At 39.9% G+C, this 21,244-nt stretch overlaps 2 protein-coding genes across 5 annotated transcripts in view; one reads left to right on the plus strand and one right to left on the minus strand.

Annotated features, from left to right (window-relative positions):
* Positions 1-12,415, plus strand: part of ylpm1 (YLP motif containing 1) — a 49,756-nt gene extending 37,341 nt beyond the window's left edge. For 3 of the 4 annotated variants that reach the window (XM_034162387.1, XM_034162389.1, XM_034162388.1), the window contains 4 exons: positions 1,244-1,295; positions 4,115-4,239; positions 4,403-4,589; positions 5,010-5,336. In XM_034162387.1, the coding sequence (XP_034018278.1) occupies positions 1,244-1,295; positions 4,115-4,239; positions 4,403-4,549 (324 nt within the window). In that variant the 3' untranslated portion in view covers positions 4,550-4,589; positions 5,010-5,336. Of the gene's footprint in view, positions 1-1,243; positions 1,296-4,114; positions 4,240-4,402; positions 4,590-5,009; positions 5,337-12,274 lie in introns of those variants that run through there. The other variant, XM_034162390.1, reaches the window with a different exon arrangement.
* A 1,230-nt stretch (positions 12,416-13,645) lies between these two features.
* Positions 13,646-18,387, minus strand: LOC117503592 (prospero homeobox protein 1-like). The gene is made up of 4 exons (XM_034162847.1): positions 16,711-18,387; positions 16,335-16,436; positions 14,327-14,360; positions 13,646-13,719 (listed from the first exon to the last, which is right to left on the minus strand). Exons 1-4 carry the CDS (start codon positions 17,911-17,913, stop codon positions 13,646-13,648), a joined length of 1,413 nt encoding a protein of 470 aa, XP_034018738.1. The 5' UTR covers positions 17,914-18,387.
* Between the last annotated feature and the right edge of the window lie 2,857 nt (positions 18,388-21,244).

The following is a 21,244-nucleotide window of genomic DNA, read 5'->3' on the forward strand; positions in this document are numbered from 1 at the left end:
TGATTATAAACTTTTATTGATATAATCATCCACAGTCAAACAGCACCGTGTCTGTAAGTTAACTATGATGTGTCAGCAAATCATATGGACACTGTTTGTCTTAAATTTAAATATTTCATTTACAAAACAGCAGTTATTTCAAAAAGACTATCCTTAAGTTCTTAACCCCTTAAGCCCTAGAGCTCATTTCACCAAACTCACATACCCATACATTATGATTTATTTCTCAGCTTGTACAAGGTCAAAAATGCAAAAGTTTGGATCAGCTAAAAGACAGGTCCTAGGGGATGTTGTGGATGCAAAAAAATTGAAAGTAAATAATACTTGGTAGGAGTAAATAAGGTTTTTTTTCCCAAAAAATGAATTTCAATTTATGTCTTTATTTGCTTGGCGTTTCAGCTGTGGTTAGTTGATATGTGATTGAAGTGGATACTTTTGTAGAGGAGACTTTGCTTGACATTTTGATGTATAATAAGTGTATGTTGGTGTCAGCATTTGTTAGTTATGAGTGTTCAAATGTTCCAAAACAGGGCAAGTCCCCAAATTTGGGGACTCTAGGGTTTAAGAGGTTAAAGTGTCTGTTGACCTGTAGGACAGTAATTGGTTATTCAGTCCCTAAATTTCCTCCAAGCCAATACATGTTATTCTAAGGTTCTCCAAACCATACATTCAAAAACAAATACAATGGAGTGAAGTCCACGCATGTGATCACCATTTTTGATTTTCAGATTCATTTATTAATTTAGGGTCAAATAATAACACAACTCACCTCAAAGCACTACAAATGAGCAAGATTGAGACCTTACCTGCCCCATGAGCAAGCAGATTGGCAGCAGTTGTCAGGGAAAACTCCCTCATGTGTTACTTGATTATAAGAAGAAACCTCAAGCAGACAAGTCTCAATGGGGGGACCATCTGCTATAACTTGGCTTTAAGACATCCAAAATACTGCCATTCTGAGTGTTCTCTTCATGGCCATCTGGCTTAGACTAAACAATGACAAAGATCTTTAGCCAGATGCCACAACTTCAAAATATTTGCATGGCAGTGTTGCTAATATGTCTGTGCTTAATAATTCCTGATGCCTTTTTATTCCTGTAGTTAACATTGGTGTATTTTGACCTCTGTTAAACCAGTTTCCTCTCTTTTCAGCCATCCCCCTTTTCCCCAGCTGTCTCTGCCTCCCCTTGTCCTTGTGTCCTTCACATGTTTAACTGTTGCAGTCTTTCTTTACATAACATAGGGTTACATTCCAAAAAGCAAATGGGAGATGGACACATCGGAAGCAAAACTTGGTAAGTGCCTTGTTTTTATGTAGTTTGTGTTTTAGGACAGATAGCCTGGTACACCATTCAATAGAGCAAAGATTGGCCTGTGTGTACCAAGAAGAGCCGACAGTTGGAGGGTTTTTGTTGTGTCATCACCCTAGAGGTGCTTTTTCATTGCAGGGACAAGATCTTGAACACAATACTGTTTGGCTTCCAGGATCCTTTGTAAAAAACAGAAGTAGTTCCTGTTTGTTCTCCCAGGCACAAATGATTCACTGATCTTTTTGAATGTGTCTTAAATGTATAGAGACTGTATTCAAATTTAATATGAAATATATGAAATATATTAATTTAAGCTTGAATAATGAATCCAGATACAGATAAACCTTTACAGTTAGATTCTGTTTTCTCAAGTGTAAATGGCACCAGAGTACAAGTCACACCTGTCAGAACGAATAAATAAGAAAGCCTCTTGAAGAGGGGAAAAATCAAGTCGCACTGGAGTACAAGTCATGAGACCTTCCAAAGTACTAAAAATCTGTAACACTGGAAAATACAATATGCCATTGTGTTGCAAACAAGCATCTATAATGGAACATGACCTTTAATGGAGACACACCAAATGAAAATGTAGCTAAATACGACTGAAGGCCTTTATTCATTGTACGGTGTCCAAGAGCAGCTCTCCAAAGAGGATATGTTGCAGTGTCGGTGAAATGATTTTGGGCAAAAATTCTTTATTTTTATACACTGTTTTCACTGGATTGATATCTATGGACTGCACAAATTAAGACATTCATAATTTGTGACCTTGTTAAGGCAGGGATCAAATTGTCGATTTTACCAGTTTGGGGGTTTTGTAAGTGGGGCTTAAGGCCCGGTCACATGGCATTTAACGAAGAGCAACAAAGCCCAAACGAAACAAGAAATCTGGACTTTCGTTAGTATCATTTAACCTTTGCGCAGCTTCGTTCCTGCAGCTGACGCTTCGTCAGGATTTTTAAACTGTTGAAAAATTTGAACGAAGGGCAATGAAAACCTCAATTCGTCCGTATTTTGTTTTGCTGCAGTTCTTGATGTTTTTTTTTTTTTTATTGTTTGATTTGTTTTTGTAATGTTGCCGTTTCGTTTGACTTCATTCGACCAGCTGAATGTTTTCATACAGTGCAAAAGCAAGTTTGTGAGCACTGCTGCTGCCGTTGCGTTTATGTACCGTCAGAAACTCCAAAGCAAACTCAGCCTGTTTGCTTGGATTTTTTTTTTTTTTTATCGGGGTGGGGGGGTCAGCTTCACTGGGCTCAGGCACCTTATATAGGCCAAATGAGTCTTTTGTGTGGATACAGTGAATTATTTTACCAAAAATAAAATGAAAACCACACTCCTGCCACAAGCAACTGCTGAATTTGAAACAACAAAAAAGTTGCGTAATTTCTGACGTAGCGTCAGCAGCAGCCATCGCCTCCTGCATACGCTTATTATTTTTTATTAAATATAACAATAGGAGTGTAGGAATGACAATCCAGCCCTTCTGTACATGTAGCAACAGGTAGATGATTATACAAAGAGCTGTTCTAGAAGGCAGAATTCACGCTGTGGATCAGTGGCAGCTCGTGAAAATAAAACTTGTGCCATATCCTGGTGCACATCTATATTTTAGCAGATGTGTCATAGCCAAAAGATGAACTACTACAACTGTCTATCACTAAACACTGAACCTCTTTAGACCTGTGTTGACTAAAAGTACTACCCCTAGATCACACTCTAAAAGAGCCCCTGTTAAATCAAGAGTTTCAGCTCTGGTTCCTGCTGTCTAGTACTAATCTATTAGTATTAGTCTTGTCGTTGTAGTGGAAAAGCAACTTTTTAGTCATCAGTGAAATCATCTGCCCGGTTGTTCGGTTGAAACAAAAACCTTCAACTGTTGGCACATATTTGCCCAAGTTATAGAGGAATTTGGTTGAGCAACGTTTAAATTGATGAGCTTTAGATGTGTTGTTGTAGATGTTTTGTTGTTGTTTTTTGAATCATCTATGCTTTATTTACATTTGTCTGTTTCCATGTCATTTACATGGCTGCAAAACAACAAAATGTTTATGCTGAGACTATAAAAGAAAAAATACTGAAAGAAATGTTTACATTTTATCTGGTCATAGGAGCCAAATCACTATGTGGAACCATACCGGATCCACTGTGGTGACCCTGAACAAAAATAAGGGTAGCCAAAAGAAAATAGTTTAGCATTTTATCACAGGAATGTGACATTTAGTGATGGAGTCTGTGTGCCCTCTTTCATTGGATTTCCTTTGATTTTTTTAAAACGTGCACTTAATGTATAAGATCAGGACTACAGAGTTCATATTTTCAGTTTTTCAAATATTCAAGCTCATATTTCAATGCTTTTATACAGTTTGCTGGTTTTGTCTGTTCTGATGTATTAGTAGAAATGTGTATACTGCTGACAACAAAAAAAACAAACAAACCCCAATTTGGTGTAATTTAATAGACGATGCCTTTTTCAAGGGTTTTTTTTTTTTTTTTTTTTTTTTTTTAAAGGAGGAAATACAGTGAAAAGAAGGCTCACAGACTGATACAAATACATCAAATGTTTTTCACATTTGAATCTAGTAGAATGATAACCGCTTGTAAATGTGGAAATAAAGTTTGATTCTAACTCCTGAGCCTCAGCAGGGACAGAAAATAAATTGCTTCGCTCTGATTAAATGTTTAAAAAGAAGCAAAAACAATGTGCTCCTAAATGAGTAAGAAGAAGCCTGGCGTTTGCTCGGCTGTTGTAATGACGGGTGTACGGTTTTGACACGAGCTGAACGGGCGTCTTCCCTCTGCAGACAAGCTGGACGGTCTGAGCAGCAGCGGAAAGAGGAAGCGTGAAAGTGATCGCGAAGCTTTGGAGGACTACCTTCAGCTGCCAGACGACTATGCCACTCGCATGTCCGAGCCAGGAAAGAAAAGGGTAACTAGACATACCGGGCTGTCACAAAACTTGTGTGTAAACGTCCTAGCGCTTCATGATACAGTCTTCAGTTTGTTTGTGAGGGAACGTTTATGGTAAATGTAATTCGTCCATTTCCTGCCCATAAGCAAACATTCTGGCTGTTCTGGTTTCTTTTGTTAAGGTACGCTGGGCCGATCTGGAAGAGCAGAAGGACGCAGATCGAAAGCGCGCCATCGGATTTGTGGTGGGACAAACGGACTGGGAGAAAATAACAGACGAGAGCGGCCAGTTAGCGCAAAGAGCTCTCAATCGTACAAAGTATTTCTAAGAAGATAACGTATCCCCCTGTCTTTTCTTTGTATGGAACGGTAGGTGTATCTCTCTACTATCGTAACTGTCGCTCTCTTAGTTTTTTGTTTGTTAAAGGTAGATGAGTTAAAAAAAAAAATCTGAATTGTAAAGATAGAAGTAAATGTGAGTATACTAAATCTGTCATTTGCCTGACTTTTTCCATGCGCTGACTTTTAATTTGTATTGCAAATATTCCCGAACTAAAAGTCAGTGAAAGTTGTTCAGTTCACGTTGACCGAACTGTCTAAAGATTTCCACGAGCTCTGAAATCAAGTTTTTCTGAGCTTATGAATAGTTAATGACAAATCTAAACCAGTGATTGAATCAAATTAATCATCCTAAAACAGATTGATGGCTTATGTTAACAATTTTTTTTTAATTTTTTTTTAACCCAACTTTGCAAACATTTTATTTAATATTTGCTTTTTTTCCTGCAGGTGTCAACATCGCAAGCACCAAGCTTTACTTGAGTTGTCACGGGGATGTGACCAATGTTTTTTCCCCCTTTCTTTCCTTTTAGCTATTGGTTTACTGATGTGGATACAACATGGGTTTGTTGTTATTTTGTTTTGTTTTTTCTTATTTTTAAACACACCCCAGATAAACACATAGATTTATAGCTTATAGTCTGTGTATCAGCTGGTTGTTTATGTAATATTAAGTAATGTTTGCTGTTTTTATGTGTTCCATTCAGTGTACTGTACACCTGTAACAATGTACTTGATTAATTCTTCCTTGTTAAAAATAAATAAATGAGTCACAAAGAGAATCCCACGGTGGTTTAATTTAAGTTTTGACAATGACAGGCAGCCTTTGTGGAAGTGTTTTTGCTTGCAAAAAGTGCAGAATGTCCTCATGATATCTTATAAGGTAGCATTTAATTAGACTTTAAGATTAGAACACTAATGACAGAAGTAATTTTTTTCAAAATTTGTCATTAGAATGCTGACTCATCTGATACTGTGTAAATTGTGGAATCTTTTCACAAGTCAGTTCACAGTTTATCTCATTGACTTGAGTGTGTATATGTTTCCACCAAACCCTTTGTGTTGCTGATAGATTGTTTCTTTTTTTTTTTTTTTTTTTTTGGGGGGGGGGCTCCTGTTAAACACAGAATACTGACATGAAATCCTACATATAAAATCTGTTTTGTGGTCCCTGAAATAATGTCCTCTTTCTGATCCTGATCCTGATGTAATAACTCACTGTTGTAATAATTATTAGAGGAGCGGCCACCTAAGTACACCTCTTAATATTACATACATAATACAGTGCCTTTAGAAAGTATTCACAGAGCTTCTCTTTTTCCACATTTTATGTTAGAACCTGATTCCACAATTGAGTAAATTAATTTATTCCCCTGAAATTTCTACCCACAACACCCCATAATGACAATATGAACAAAGTTTGTTTTTTAAATTTTCGCAAATTTATTGCAAATAACTAAGAAAGTATTCACAATGTTTGCTCAGTTTGTTTATGCACCTCTGGCAGTAATTGCAGCCTCAAGTCTGCTTGAATATGATGCCACACATTTGGCAGATCCATCTTGGAGCAGTTTTGCCCATTCCTCTTTGCAGCACCTCTCAAGCTTCATTAGGTTGGACGGGTTGTGTTAAACCCAGTTGATTAAACCACATCAATATCTTGTGTTCTGCGTCAATGAACGTTGGCATGTGATTTTCATCGATACCCAGTCCCGAACCATTTTTTCCACTGCTGATGTTAAGGCCATAGAACCTGTCCAGAATAAAGGCTACCACAGTGGCTACCCATGTTGAACGATCAGTTTAAAACAAAAACACTGCTCCTCCACAGTAAAAACTATTCCAGAACCACATCATAGTTTGTTACGTGGAAGGCGAGAGCTGAACAGTTCAAATGCATACCTGAAATGTCATTGCCAATTTATATATTTTCTGAGTAGCACCAACACTACCGGGATTGTAGGCCAAGCTCAGTCTCTACAATAGCTATTCCGCTAGTTAGCATGCCTGAGCATTGAAGCTGTTGACATTATATGTGAAATGTCAACAGCTTCAATTTTCAGTCACCCACCTAGTAAGTCATTCTCTATTGCAATATTAAATACTTTTAAATAATGATTAGCATTAAACTGATGGTATGTTAGCTGTGGCAGGATTTGGCATGTAGCCGTACCTGTGCCACTCAATCATGCAAGTCAAATTTGTTATGCCAATCTAATATGACCATTCCCTAAATCAAAATCATGGCGGAGGATTGTGGGGGAAAGGGAAAATTTTTCTTTTTGGACCTTTTTGTTTTTTTTTAAATAAATGCATTTTACATGTCAACATATGGGATTCGTAAAGTCACACTTGAACAGCAACAATAACAGTATGATCAAACAAAAGATTCATGTGTTTCCACAACATCTCAATAATTTGCGTAAGATAAAGATGCCTTATCCAAAATATTTGTTGCTTTGATTGTAATTGAGTTACTTTTGCTCTAACTCTACAGTATGTTCACTTGGTACGCAAGAATAATTACGCTTGGTCAATCTGAATCACTGTGATTATCATGTGGAATACATGGTAACACATGTAGGAGTTTTATTTCATCAAACATTTGTTTTACAACTGAGACTTTTCACCACATCTGACATTTCCCCTCTGAAGTTACGCCTGGAACAACGGACGATGGAAAAAAAGACTACGAACAACAAGGACTGGCTACTTTGGGTGATTTGTTTGATTTTTGGACAGTGGATATGAAGTAACTTCTTGGTAAGTATGGAAGATCAAAGTATTTTGAACAACGCAGTTTGATTATAAATTCTGTAATTGGCATATTGGTTCTGTGCATAAAATGTGCATTAACAATGAAGATTAAAGCTACAATGTGTAGGATTTAAGGGGTTATTGGCAGAAATAGAATACAGCAGTCCCTCGTTTATCGCGGGAGTTACGTTCTAAAAATAACCCACGATAAGCGAAATCCATGAAGTAGCGTTATTTTTTGCAGTTATTAGATGTTTTAAGGCTGTAAAACCCCCCTACATACTTTATACACTTTTCTCAAACAGGCATTAACATTTTCTCACTTTTCTGTCGTGTGTAAACACTCTCAAAGTTCAAACCTTAGTAGAAAAAAAGAACGTTTTCCTATAAATAATTATGATGGCTTTTAGAACTAACGAATTTAATTTTAACGATCAATTTTTGTTTTGTTTTTGTTTGTTTTTTTGTTGGTTTTTTGCCTATAATTTTACAATGTGCCCTTTTATATTTACATGGGAGTGGTCCTTCTCATGGAGGCCACCGTGTTGTACCGCTATGTACATTACTACATTACATGTACTATGTACATACATTGGCCCAAAAAGGACATCTTTACTCTGGGTTTTGCATTTTGCAGCGCTGCCATAATACTTAGGAGGAAAAAAAAAACAGGAATCTGGTTGCTCCCCCATGCACAGTCTACTGGTTGCTTGTGCAAACTAACAACTTTGAGAACCTTTGTCACTGCTCATATTGCTCATCCCAAGGGGAAGGAAGGGTAGCATGGATCCTGCTCACCCGTGATGAGAAACAAAATTGCAGTCAGTGATGGCAATCTGCAGTCTCACCACTAGATGGCAATAAATCCTACACACTGTAGCTTTACGATCTGTTGTATATTAATCTATTATGTGGCGTGGAATTATTTTCTGCTCATTAAAGAACGATCTGATGACCAAAAGCTGAAACCTGTGTTATCTGTTGAACTGAAGATTTTTCCTGTCTACATCAAGTTTCTAATCATTACCATAGACACGACTAATTGGAACGCCCTCACGCTTCAGTCTTTGAGATGGCAATGCCTTTGGAGTCGCATTTAAGTCACAGTGTTGCAAATCATGAAGTGGCTTGTAGCTGGTTCTTATCCAGAATGCTTGAATTCAGCCGGGACGTCGCTGTCCAGTTTGCAGATTATCTTGTAGATTGCTTTCTTCCAGGATGGATCGCGGTCTTTACCAGAGGAAAGGGCGATGTAAAATTCTCTCAGCGTAATCTCGGCTACTTCGAGAAATCTGTCAGGAACCTGTGAATTCACAGAAGAATTAAAAAAAAAAAAATGGTTAAAAAAAAAACTGATTTGTGGTTTGACTGTATTCTTGACATTCAGAATGACGATTGACGGCAACAGTAATTGAACATATGATCATGGAAAACAACAGCAAAACATGGCCTCAGATTGTAAAACGTTCTCCAAATTGCACTAAACACATTCACGTTGTGATGTGGCAGCGGTGTGCATTCATTGGGGCTGCCTCTGTACAGTTCAGTGGTTTCTCTGAACTGTTTTTTTTTTTTTTTTTTTTTCTGCTGCACATTTATTATCCAACATCATTACCATCATGACCCAAATACCTGGAGAGCGAGGAAACATTTTATTCTAAAAACTGCGACACTTTGGTTAAATTATACTTTTATTTGGGCATCTATGCTGAAATGAAATCCCATTTTCAAAACTTCAAATAAAGTCACAGTGAAAAACATTATTTTGTCCATGCTGTTGCTGTAAATGAAACACTTTGTTTACACCCCCACCCCACCCCACCCCCCCCCAAAAAAACAAAAAACTCTCACATAAGCAGGTAATGTCTTTGAAATACCTTCCGGTAAAATGTGATTTGAAGGAACAGCTGTTAGGTTTTGTTTTTCCTTCATAACAGCTGGTGGAGTCATGTGCACCAAGGTGTTTGGATATTGGCAGCCAAAAGCTATTTCCAGAAATCCTTCGGTGGCTATCGGAATTGTATATTCGCAATATATAATAAATCCTAGGCCAGCGATGTGAAATTCATTTGCACAAGGGGCCGTTACGAGGCTTGTAAAGTAAACTATAAGCCTTGTAATGGCACAAGACTCACATAATACTCAAGTGACACCATGTGCCTTCTGACAAACTATCTGAAATTTCATGCAGTCTTTAAAAAATAATTCTTCTGTGTGCTGCTCCATTATGAAGCAGGATAACTGTTGATGTAACAGACAAAAGTTACACTACGTGCAGCTTCTCCAGTAACTCTCCCAGAACATAACTGAAGGAGTTGCCATGGGTGTGTTGGTGGCTTCCCTCACCTGTCTTCTTGTACTGTCACTCAATCTTTGAGATTTGCCAACTCTGTATTTGCCACACAGTCCTGCGCTGTTTGTATTGTCCCCAGAAAACTGGCCAGAAAAGTGATTTGTGTTCCAAATATTGTCATCATTGTATCTGAATACTTATACTAGGTCTGAAAGTGGAGACGGTCTTTGTTTACAAATGACCGTAATTCCCAAGTGGTTATTGTGATATTCTTGTTCAATCCTTTGAAAATCGACATGACAAGCGCATGTGGATTGTTTGGTTTCCACTCCGTTGTGTTGGTGTAAAGAGGCAAAATTTCAAATATTGCTACTGTCCAAATATTTATGGACCTGAATGTATAAAATTGGTTTGTCACAGAAGAAATGTTTCTCGTGATGAAAACAGTTAACAGTTGGCCACATCAAGAACACCCTGCAAGAGGATGGAAGAAGCCATCAGAGATCACTACAACAGGAAAATACATTTGTAACACTAAAAAAAAAAAAACCTACCCAGAGGTGAAAAGGATGAATTTGTGGCAAAATAATAAGACAAAAAACGAAGAAAAGAAAGAACTGCAACTCGAACACGGAGGCGGTATCACCGTGGCCTGGAAATTTACAGGAGGGAGTGGAATTGTTTCCCTTGTGTTTACTGAGGCGTGATCCAAGAAGATTCCTGACATTTTGGGGTCTATTATCTACTTATGCGTAGTTAAATGTTCACAACGCGTTCATTCTGCAGATGGACAAAGACCTTGAAGGCAAAGAACTGAAGTCTTGTGCAACACCCAAATAAATCACCCGACCAGGACCAGCATTTAACCTTTTCGAGGCAAAACAGACACTTTGCCCCAAGGACAAGAATGCTGCAGTGAGGGTGGAACACGGAGCATCTCTGGTGATCTAATCTGGTTTGAATTCCAGGCTTTAAGCAGTTCCATCACAAATCATTTGCAAGAAAACATTTAAAATGGCCACTTCTTCAGGGTTGGAGGTCCATGTGGCTCTGGGCACCTGCAGGATTCTTCTTCTCATGAAACCGCATGTAAATGTCCTGACCCAAAACATCAGTTACACCAACAATTTTTTTGATGTCCTGTTCATGTGTAAGTCAGAAAATATCTATGCAAAGCATTTTGGGTATTTCTTCCTCAGTTTGTTTCTCTGTGAATTGATTGTTTAATAGCTTTCTGTGTTTGGATTAACTTGTTACATTTGAGCACCGAGCATGGCGAAAGTGTCATTAGCTGTGAATACCATTAAAATTAAAGATGAAAGTCTCCACTTTGACCAAGTCCTAATTGTTTTATCTTATATCCTGTGTGATTGCTCACGGAACCAGAATGATGTATTTGGCATCATTGTCCAATTACTCATGGATCTAACTGCACAAATGTAAATATACCTTCAGTTTTTAAATAATCAGTGCAAAATATTTACAGATGAATGCGTAAAATACACACTCACTTGTCGGCTCTTATTGGCAATAGAACTGCAGCCGTTTTGATGCTCTTGTAACCTGTGAGAATTTTGGATTTAAATTTTAACCATTTTATTCCCAAGTGGTCATTAGCGACACATGCTTTTGGTTGCTCCCATTAGGGGTCGCCACAAGAGATTATCTGTTTCTCACCCTGTCCTCTGCATCTGTCACGCCTACCACTTTGCATGTCCTCCCTCAGCACATCCTTCGGCCTCCCTTTTCTCCCGCTGCTTGGTATCTCCATCTTCAGCATCCTTCTCCCTATATGCCCTTGGTTCCTCCTCTGCACATGTCCAAACCATGTCAATCTCACCTCACTGAATTTCTCTTCAAACTGTCCCCATTAATCGTTCCCAAAGAGAATCACAGCAGCTTCAGCTCTGCCACCTCTTTATGTTACTACTCCCACTGTCTGTAAGATGTACAACATAAATGGTCTCATAACTGGCTGGTAAACCTTTCCTTTCATTCTTATAGATAGCCTTTTGTCACAAGTCACTTCTGCCATATTTCTCCATGCACACCATCTTTTATGCTCTCTCTTTTCACCTTGCTACCACTGCACTATTTTGGGTATTTGACATGGAACATAAACTGGAATATTTCAGCAGAAAGTCTAAATAGAAAAAACTGTCAGACTACCATAATAAGATTGTTAGAGCCATTAATCTTTAAATTTAAAGTTTTTGCTGACTTGAGGGCCGTCACTACAAATTTAGAATCCATCCATTGTATCCACAAACAACAATAAACCTCATAACCTTGGCCCTTCGAGATTGGTGCAAAGGTTAGATCTCCATAACCCCACCAATGAGAAGGTGGAAGTTTTATATATACACAAGTGCAGGACAGTGAATCATTTTTTTAGTATTTTATAAGGTACAAAACACATATTTTGAAAACAGCCAGTCAGGACCTGGATCAGATTGGAAATACAAATCCAGATAAACTTTCTGATTTCACCCCATGTGAATATAAGTTTACGACCGCACAAGAAATCGTTGAGCGATGACACGTAGAACAAGGTTCAACTGCAGTCGAAACGAATGTACAGTTTTTGTTCCACTTACCTGGAAGTCGTTGGCTTTGTTGAAGTGCACGTTGAGAGCCCTGAAAAGTTGTGATTCTCTTCCCACAGTCAGCCCTCTGACGTCAGACGCTCCACCGGCGAGGGAGTGGCGTGCACACCGTTCCATCTGGATGTAGTAGAACTCCCTGAAGTTACTGAACCACTTGACAAGCTGGGACGTGATGCAGCGTGTGAACTGAGGGTGGAGCAGAAAACAGGTAATGGAATTAATCAGGTATTTACAGTAATTGTGAGAGATGCTGATTTTGACGGTGTTATTTCAGTGTGAATAAAAGATTTTAACTGCGCCTTTGTGTGGTAATTTGTACTTTTGTCTCATATCTACGGTATAATCCTGAATTTACTTTGAGATTAAGATGCAGCCAACAAGAACCACAAAAAACTTGAAGCTGCATTTTGTGCAAAGTTTACAGACTGCGGTGTGCTCTGTAATGTGCTGGGGGGTGGCTTCTGAAGCATTACGGATTGCATAATGGATTATATCAACTCCTGTACAGACAATATCATCTCAACTGAGACTGTGCGTCATTACCCCAAAAATAAACCGTGGGCGACCAAGGACATCAAGGCAACACTGAACAGGAAGAAGACTGCATTGAGGAGTGGAGAAGAGGGTGCAGCTTGCACTGAGGGAGAAGCTCTTGAGGGGAAGGACAGTTACAGGAGGAAGCTTGAGAGCAAGCTCCATCAGAGTGAGGGAGGTGTGGAAGGGGACAAGAACAATCACTGGTCATGGTAAGAAGGCAGGCCAGATGATGGAAGGAGACCTACATGAGGCCAATGAGCTAAACCTGTAGTTCAGCAGGTTTGACTACATGGACTGCCCACCCTCCCCCCAGCTTCTCTCATTGCTCACACCCCTCTTATTACTACCCCCTCCTCTTTCCTCCCCTACACCCTCATTCTTCTCAAAGCCTCTGCTTGCGCCTGCCCAGACATCTCAGCTTTCCTGCCCCCTTCTTAACTGGGGTTCTCTCCATCATCTCCCATCACCATCACTGCTGAGGATGTGTAAAGAGAGTTTAGTCCCCTGTGTCCAGGAAAGGCTGAGGGTCCTGATGGCCTCAGCCCCAGAGTGCTGAAGGGATGTGCTATCCAACTGTGTGGGATTTTCCAGCACATCCTCAGCTTGAGCCTGAGCCAGATGGTTGATCCTGAGCGGTGGAAAACTGCATGTCTGGTTCCTGTTCCCAAGAAGAAGAACCCAAACACACTTAATGATTGCAGACCTGTGGCCCTATACATCACATGTAATGAAGTCATTGAAGAGACTTGTCCTGAGGCACTCGAGGCCTGGATTACCAACTACTCACAGGCCACCCACAGTATGTGAGGCTTCGGGACATTACATCCGACACCATCAAGAGCAGCACAGGGGTACCACAGGGGGATGATCCTGTTTCCCTTCCTGTTCACACTCTACACCTCAGCCTTCAGGTTCTGGTCATAGTCCTGGCACCTGCAGAAGATTTCAGACTCTCTGCCATTGTGGGCTGCATTGACAGTGACCAGGAGGCTGAGTACAGGAGTGTGGTGGACAGGTTTGCGGAGTAGTGGGGACTCAACCACCAGCAGCTCAACATCTCTAATATGAAGTAGCTGGTGGTGGACTACAGAAGACAATCAATGGAACTGAGGTAGACATTGTGGACTACTACAAGTACTTGGGTGTCCACATAGACAACAGACTGGACTAGACTGGACTGTAAACAGATACGGTGTATAAGCTAGGTCAGAGCCAACTGTAGTTCCTTAGGAGGCTCAGATCTTTCAATGTCTGCAGAAATGTGTTGCAGATGTTTTATCACTCAGTGGTCTTCAGCGTCATCTTCAAAGCTGTCGTGTGCTGAGGCAGCAGGCTGAAGGCAGCTAATATGAACAGACTCAACAAGCTCATCAGGAGAGCCGGCTCTGTCCTGGGGGTTGAGCTAGAGTCTGTGGTGTAGGTGTCAGAGAGGAGGATGCTGAGGAAACTGCTCAGTATCCTGGACAGCACCTCCCATCTCCTGCATGCCACAGTGACGTCCTGTCAGAGCACCTTCAGTCGTAGACTGAGACCACCGAGGTGCGCCACACAACGCCACAGGAGGTCTTTCTTACCTGTGTCAATCAGACTATAATTTCCCTCCCTCTTCTGCAGGATGAATACATAATGAACAGAGAATAACTCAGAGTTATGTGCAATATTGTCAAACATCTTGTGCAATATATCTTCTAGTCATTTTGCATCAATTTGTTGTACTTATTGTAAAAAAAAAAAAAGATGATTGATTGATTTCTGTTTAATACTAACACTTTCTGTAAGTATGTATTTAACTAACCATTGTTTACTGTTTCTAAGTTTATCTCCATTTGTTCATGTAAATGGGGAGTCTTCTTCATGGACTAAGGTTAATTATGGAGTTCCACAAGGTTCTGTGCTAGGACAGATTTTATTCACTTTATACATGCTTCCCTTAGGCAGTATTATTAGACGGCATTGCTTAAATTTTCATTGTTACGCAGATGATACCCAGCTTTATCTATCCATGAAGCCAGAGGACACACACCAATTACTTAAACTGCAGGAATGTCTTTCAGACATAAAGACATGGATGACTTCTAATTTCCTGCTTTTAAATTCAGATAAAACTGAAGTTATTGTACTTGGCCCCACAAATCTTAGAAACCTCCAGTAATACTGTGAGAAATCTTGGAGTCATTTTTGATCAGGATATGTCCTTCAATGCGCATATTAAGCAAATATGTAGGACTGCTTTTTTGCATTTGCGCAATACCTCTAAAATTAGAAAGGTCTTGTCTCAGAGTGATGTTGAAAAGCTAATTCATGCATTTATTTCCTCTAGGCTGGACTATTGTAATTCATTATTATCAGGTTGTCCTAAAAGTTCCCTGAAAAGCCTTCAGTTAATTCAAAATGCTGCAGCTAGAGTACTGACAGGGACTAGAAGGAGAGAGCATATTTCACCCATATTGGCTTCTCTTCATTGGCTCCCTGTTAATTCCAGAATAGAATTTAAAATTCTTCTTCTTACTTATAAGGTTTTGAATAATCAGGTCCCATCTTAGGGACCTCATAGTACCATATCACCCCAATAGAGCACTTTGCTCTCAGGCTGCAGGCTTACTTGTAGTTCCTAGGGTTTGTAAGAGTAGAATGGGAGGCAGAGCCTTCAGCTTTCAGGCTCCTCTCCTGTGGAACCAGCTCCCAATTCAGATTAGGGAGACAGACACCCTCTCTACTTTTAAGATTAAGCTTAAAACTTTCCTTTTTGCTAAAGCTTATAGTTAGGGCTGGATCAGGTGACCCTGAACCATCCCTTAGTTATGCTGCTATAGACTTAGACTGCTGGGGGTTTCCCATGATGCACTGAGTGTTTCTTTCTCTTTTTGCTCTGTATGCACCACTCTGCATTTAATCATTAGTGATTGATCTCTGCTCTCTTCCACAGCATGTCTTTTTCCTGGTTCTCTCCCTCAGCCCCAACCAGTCCCAGCAGAAGACTGCCCCTCCCTGAGCCTGGTTCTGCTGGAGGTTTCTTCCTGTTAAAAGGAAGTTTTTCCTTCCCACTGTCGCCAAGTGCTTGCTCATAGGGGGCCGTTTTGACCGTTGGGGTTTTTCTGTAATTATTGTATGGCTTTTGCCTTACAATATAAAGCGCCTTGGGGCAACTGTTTGTTGTGATTTGGCGCTATATAAATAAAATTGATTTGATTTGATCTTTATATGCAAATGCTTTTCCAAGATTGTGATCACATTGGTGGATTTAGGGCGGGGTTTAGTGGGGCTGGTACATTTGCTAGTCTAAATTCATCTTAAGAATTTGTAGATGGCGCGTTGCATTTTTGATGGGGACATCAAGTGAGGTTTTCAGGCGATTGCACGCAAATCATCAAATGCGCTAGCGAATCATGTATGGGCGCAGCAGTTTCCTGAGGATAATTAGTTGAGCAACTTGTTCCTGCAACACCTACTACATCTCTGTCCACCTGAACCCAGGGAGGAAGCATGCCAGTTATTAATGTTTAGCATTTTTCAAATAACATAGTTTCCTCAATTGAATTGAAGAACGCGGCGATAGTTTTTGTATCGTCAAGAATTTCTTACCTGTACATTGTGGAAACACATTTTCAGGACAAACGAGTTGGGGTAACGAGTGTAGAAGAACATCAGCTTTGCTTTCTTCAGGTGGCTTGTGGTCAGACCCTCCTGATACTTGTGTGTTAAGGATAAAATGCATAAATCTGACCTTTGACAAATGGGCAGCACAACATTCAACCGAAACCTCTTGCACATCATTAGACAAGGCAGATTCTGTGAGAAATCGAAGATTTTGTCCATTCAAATTATAGGTAGAGTCGGCGTTGCAATGACGTTTTTAAGGTCAGTCGGATTTTATCTGTTTTAGAATGGAAATGTACAAGGAAAATATCAAGATTGATACGGATACAAATTCGATGATTAGAAAACTTATACAGGATACGTTTGGAATGGACACATTATTCCTCACCAGGCTATCACACTCCGCTTTCACTTGAGGGAGATAAAGGTTTTCCCAAAGTAAGGTACCCCTTGGAGTCAAATGGGTCTGAGGGTATCTGGCAGATCTTGAGCCTCCTTTGGATCTCACTTTGACTGTGTTCCAAGGTTCATCTTGTGTTTCAAACATTGCTCTGTCAACTTTGTAGTATCGATGAGCAGTGCCGTGAATCTCCTCTGATACCTGGACCCGTTGTTGCTCAGGGTATTGACCGGACAAGACTGGAGCTTTGCGTCCACAAGATTTAGACTCGAGTATCTTGTCAGTTCTTTCCAGTGGAGGTTTTTGCACGACCAGAGAAAGTGCTTCAGACTGAACATCTGCCTTTCTGGAACTTGTAACGCCTTTAGGTGAGAATGACTGCTGAAAAAGATTTGGATGATACGTGTTTGTCTCCTCGTTCGTCTGTAAAAACGGAATGCTTTTGAAAAGGGAGTCGACGCTTAGGCTGACGGCTCGTGACAGTTCATATTTTAAAATATTCGCCATCAACTTTAACTTTGCAGGTTTGGAGTGGAAGCAGTTTACTTTTTGCCAGCTGTGATAGTTTCTATTCGAGGGATCCTCAGACTTGCTGAAGGCGTCTTCGGTTATGCACCTTGGTGTGTCGGAGGAATCTTCTGTCAGACTTTCCTGACTGGTGTCCTTAGTTTCGGAGATTCCTTCTGCACAGTTAAATGTTGTGTGGAGTTGTCCGAAGTTCTTCTCTGGCATTTTTGTCTCATGAGTCATGGCATTCATGCTCTCCTCTAATTTTTCTTCCTCCCAGTCGTGACGTTGACTCCGTCGTTGAGTCCGCTTGCTTTCCTGCACTCCATCTAACACTCCTTGCAAATTTCCCGTCTTATTTATGCAATGCATGCCTTTGATGATGCTTTCTACCCTTTCACGTTTTGCTTGATGGCCACTCATTCGGTTCCAGTCCCGCTGGCTGCAGGAATTGTACCCTGGAGATGACTGGTACCTTCTCGCCGCGTGGTCTTCTGATGGGTTTGATTCCAACTGGCTGGAACAAATCAAAGCTGAGCAAGCATCAAGGCGGCTGGTGGACAGACCCGCTGTGTCCAAGTTGAACATGAGGTCACAGTGGTAAGATGTAGTGTCCTCCGAGCGCCTGTCGTGCAAGATATTGCTGGAGGAATACATTGATTTGCTCTGCGTGCTTAGATTTCTGGAATAAACCAAATGTTTATGAGAAATTCCTCTATTGATTCACTTTTACCAGTCAGCATAAATTGCCATCAAAGATGAAAATTAATCCAAGTATCTTAGATTTGACAGATGTGATCAGGATGGTCGGTGACCTACCTGTTGCTTTTGTGAAGGTTGAGCGGATGCTGCAGGTCTGGAGTTTTGTGTGCGACAGAATGCCTCAAATATTTCCTCTTGGCCTGATTGAACAGCTCCACAAATGAGGAGGAGTGGTCAGATTTGCCAGCCTACCCCATTTGTTTCCCTTTTTTTGGGGTAAATGTGATGAATACATAATTCTAGGTTTTAATTTGGTGTATTTTGCATTTCTTTTTGCTTGTGTTGTAAATTCTGTATGCTCTTTGACTTCTGGGATATATGTCTTAAATGCAGCCTTGTGCACGCTGTTTTCATCCTTGTTTCTTTGTTTCGCCTCAGATGTGTGTGCTACAAACTGCACAGACCAGTAGCAAAGTATTTTAAGGTAAAGCTTCAGAATACACCTTAAACATTTACTTTGACAAATCATGATGATGAGTACGGTTTCTTGAAATGCATTTAGACTTAATTGTCAGAAGCATCTCAGATTTTGATTATGATGTCATAGATGTCATTCGTCTTTGTCTACACATCATAAATTCTCAGCTGTTGTTTTCGAGAGTTCAGAAAACTTTTATTTTGCTCACAATAGGCAAATGTGAAACACGGTACACAAGGTCACCTCAGTAAGACCTCGGGCAAAGTTCACAAGTAAGTATTGTACGCATTTAAAAAGTGGAGTTTTCCTTTGAAAAACTTTCAGTCTTACCTGGTTGACATCTTATTTTTTTAATTTGGTGATTGATTGCATTTGGAGAGTTTAGTTTTATTTAATATTCAGATGTGAATTCCCATCATTAGTAAATTGGTTTTCTCAAGATATCAGCCGGTTCACGTTAAACACCCAAACACCCATCGGTTTAACATTCTGAGCTTAACTTGTTCCTTGGTGTTGAATTTTTGTGAAATGATTTTTGTGCAGGCGCTGAGGTCGTCACAGTTTTTACAGATTCTGTCACAGAAGATGAGGTGAGCTTGGAAAAAGATACACACAAACATGGGATTGTGTTGTATTCTCCTGATTGCGTGGCAGGGGTGGCGGCGCCAAGCGGTTAGTGCACTTGTTTCCAGTGTGTAAGGTTCCGGGTTCAAAACCAGCCCTTCCCAGAATGAAACACGGCAGAAGCCAAAGGGACTTACTTGGCTAGAAGAACCTGCTGATACCTGATTTTGGGACCAGGGATTTTCTTCTCAAATTCTGGACAGGAGCTTGGCACTTCTCAACATCAGTATTATCCTAATAATGTAAGAGTAATTTTGAGAAGTATTGAGTATGGATAGCACATTGCCACTTTTGATGTCCGATATAATACCGATAATGGAAACTTCATTATCTACCGATATCAATAGAACACATTTTTCCCTGTTTTCAAACAACTAATCTGTCAGTAAATTTTAATAGATATACTTTGGTAACCTAGCCATCAAACAAACCAACGCTAAATTGTGAAACTATTCTTCTCTCCAAAAAAGAAAATGTACAAAGTCCACAACTCTGGATTTTGTCGATACTAGATATAAGATCCAGTAATTTTGGCCAATATTAAACTGATACCAAACCAAAATACCAGATGTTTGCACTCCTAGTACTGACTTCAGACCTGTTTTTTTTTTTTTTCTTTTCTACAAAACCCGACAAGTTGGTATTGTATATTGTATATATAGTTTTGTAGCAGTGACCACCAATGATGAGACCATGAAATTTGCTGGTATTGAGAAATGCAACATCACTCACATTATTCAAAATGGTATCACATAGTAATTGCATAAGGTGACAACTAGTATTTCCTCTTATGAACAATCAAAAACAAGTACTTCAGAAAGGTGATAGTGAAAATGGCTGCCCCAAAGTAGAAACTTAGTGGAACAAAAAGTTGGTACAATTATGTACATACTTTAATATAACACGCCAAAATCATCTGTTTTGGAGCTGAGAAGATTTCCAGGTGTCTCTTGGAATTCATTTACATTAGTTATTTATAAATATAAACAGTACGATGCTGTGTGGTAACTGTGGAGTAAACAGTTCTCAAAAACAGTGACCATGCAGGAAGGAGAGCAGTGAGGGAAGCCACCAAGACACCCATGACAATCTTCAATCCTGCTGTGATTGAAGAAACTGCCTCAAGCACCTGTGGTCTGTGGAGTCACCAGTCCCAGCTTAGTTTAATGGTAAAGTCACAACAGAGAAGCATTTTCAAACCAGATCAAATCCAAGCTCACATTTCCTATGTGGCTTCTGTCAAACTGTAGCTTTTTAGCTGTATGACTGGTTGTGCAACAGACAAAAGTGGTGCAATGATCAGCTTCTCCAATCAAAACAACAGAAGCCTATGAGAGTTGTTACAGTTGTCTTGGTGGCTTCCCTCACTTGTCTGGGAACTGCTACTCCAGACACATTTACCATACAGTATCACACTGCTTGTATTTCTTAAGGATTGATGGAAATGAAGTACAAGACATGTTTAGTTGGAAATGTTCATGTATTCTAATCTTGATTTATCTTGTGCCAGATCCGAGTTCTTGTCCTCAATGGATCTTCAAAGCCCCTTTAGCGGCCAAGCAGGTCCAAATAAGGGGGTCGGTCTCTGACAAAGTTCTTAAGGGTTGCTTGGCCCTTCCTCCCACTTCACACACGCGGCCTCAAGTGCATGCAGCTGTGTGTGACACGGCTTCAGGATTTCTGTTTATTTTCATAATCACAGGCCACAATGGGTGCTAATGCGCATCTTTGTTTTTCTGCCAGCAACTACACAGATTTACGACCAACAACCTTTGGAGGAAAACACAGAATTCATTAAGAGAGCAGACGTTGGATTACCATCAGAATACTGGAGGTTCTAATGAGTCTCAATACAGCAGATAATAATGCAGGGCTTCGTCTAATTTATTTACTTTCATTCCCCCTCAAGATTCCATTAGCACTTTGGCGATCATGCTAATTGGCAGCATCTGCCAGCAGGTGCATCGATATCTGAAGGGTTTGTTGGCAGGTTTTTGTTTAATCCTTAAAAAATTATGCAAAAAAAAAAAAAAATTTTTAGTTGGGTTCCTCAGCGTGATTTGTGTTTGTTTATTTGTGGGGGGGGTTTTTTACATCTTTGCATCTATTCAGACGCAATTTGAGACATCAGAAAATACTAGCTAGCTGTTTTTGTGAAGCCACATTGGTTTGTTTACCTAAATT

This window comes from Thalassophryne amazonica, chromosome 21 (genome assembly GCF_902500255.1).
Source record: "Thalassophryne amazonica chromosome 21, fThaAma1.1, whole genome shotgun sequence".
Lineage (NCBI taxonomy): Eukaryota > Metazoa > Chordata > Actinopteri > Batrachoidiformes > Batrachoididae > Thalassophryne > Thalassophryne amazonica.

Coding starts and splice junctions, on each gene's coding strand:
- LOC117503592 (XM_034162847.1), bottom strand. CDS start 17,913: ATGTATTCCTCCAGCAATATCTTGCACGACAGGCGCTCGGAGGACACT. Junction 16,437..16,710: donor ATAATGTGTCCATTCCAAAC/GTATCCTGTATA, acceptor CACAAGTATCAG/GAGGGTCTGACCACAAGCCA. Junction 13,720..14,326: donor TTATAGTCTGATTGACACAG/GTAAGAAAGACC, acceptor CTGTCAATGCAG/CCCACAATGGCAGAGAGTCT.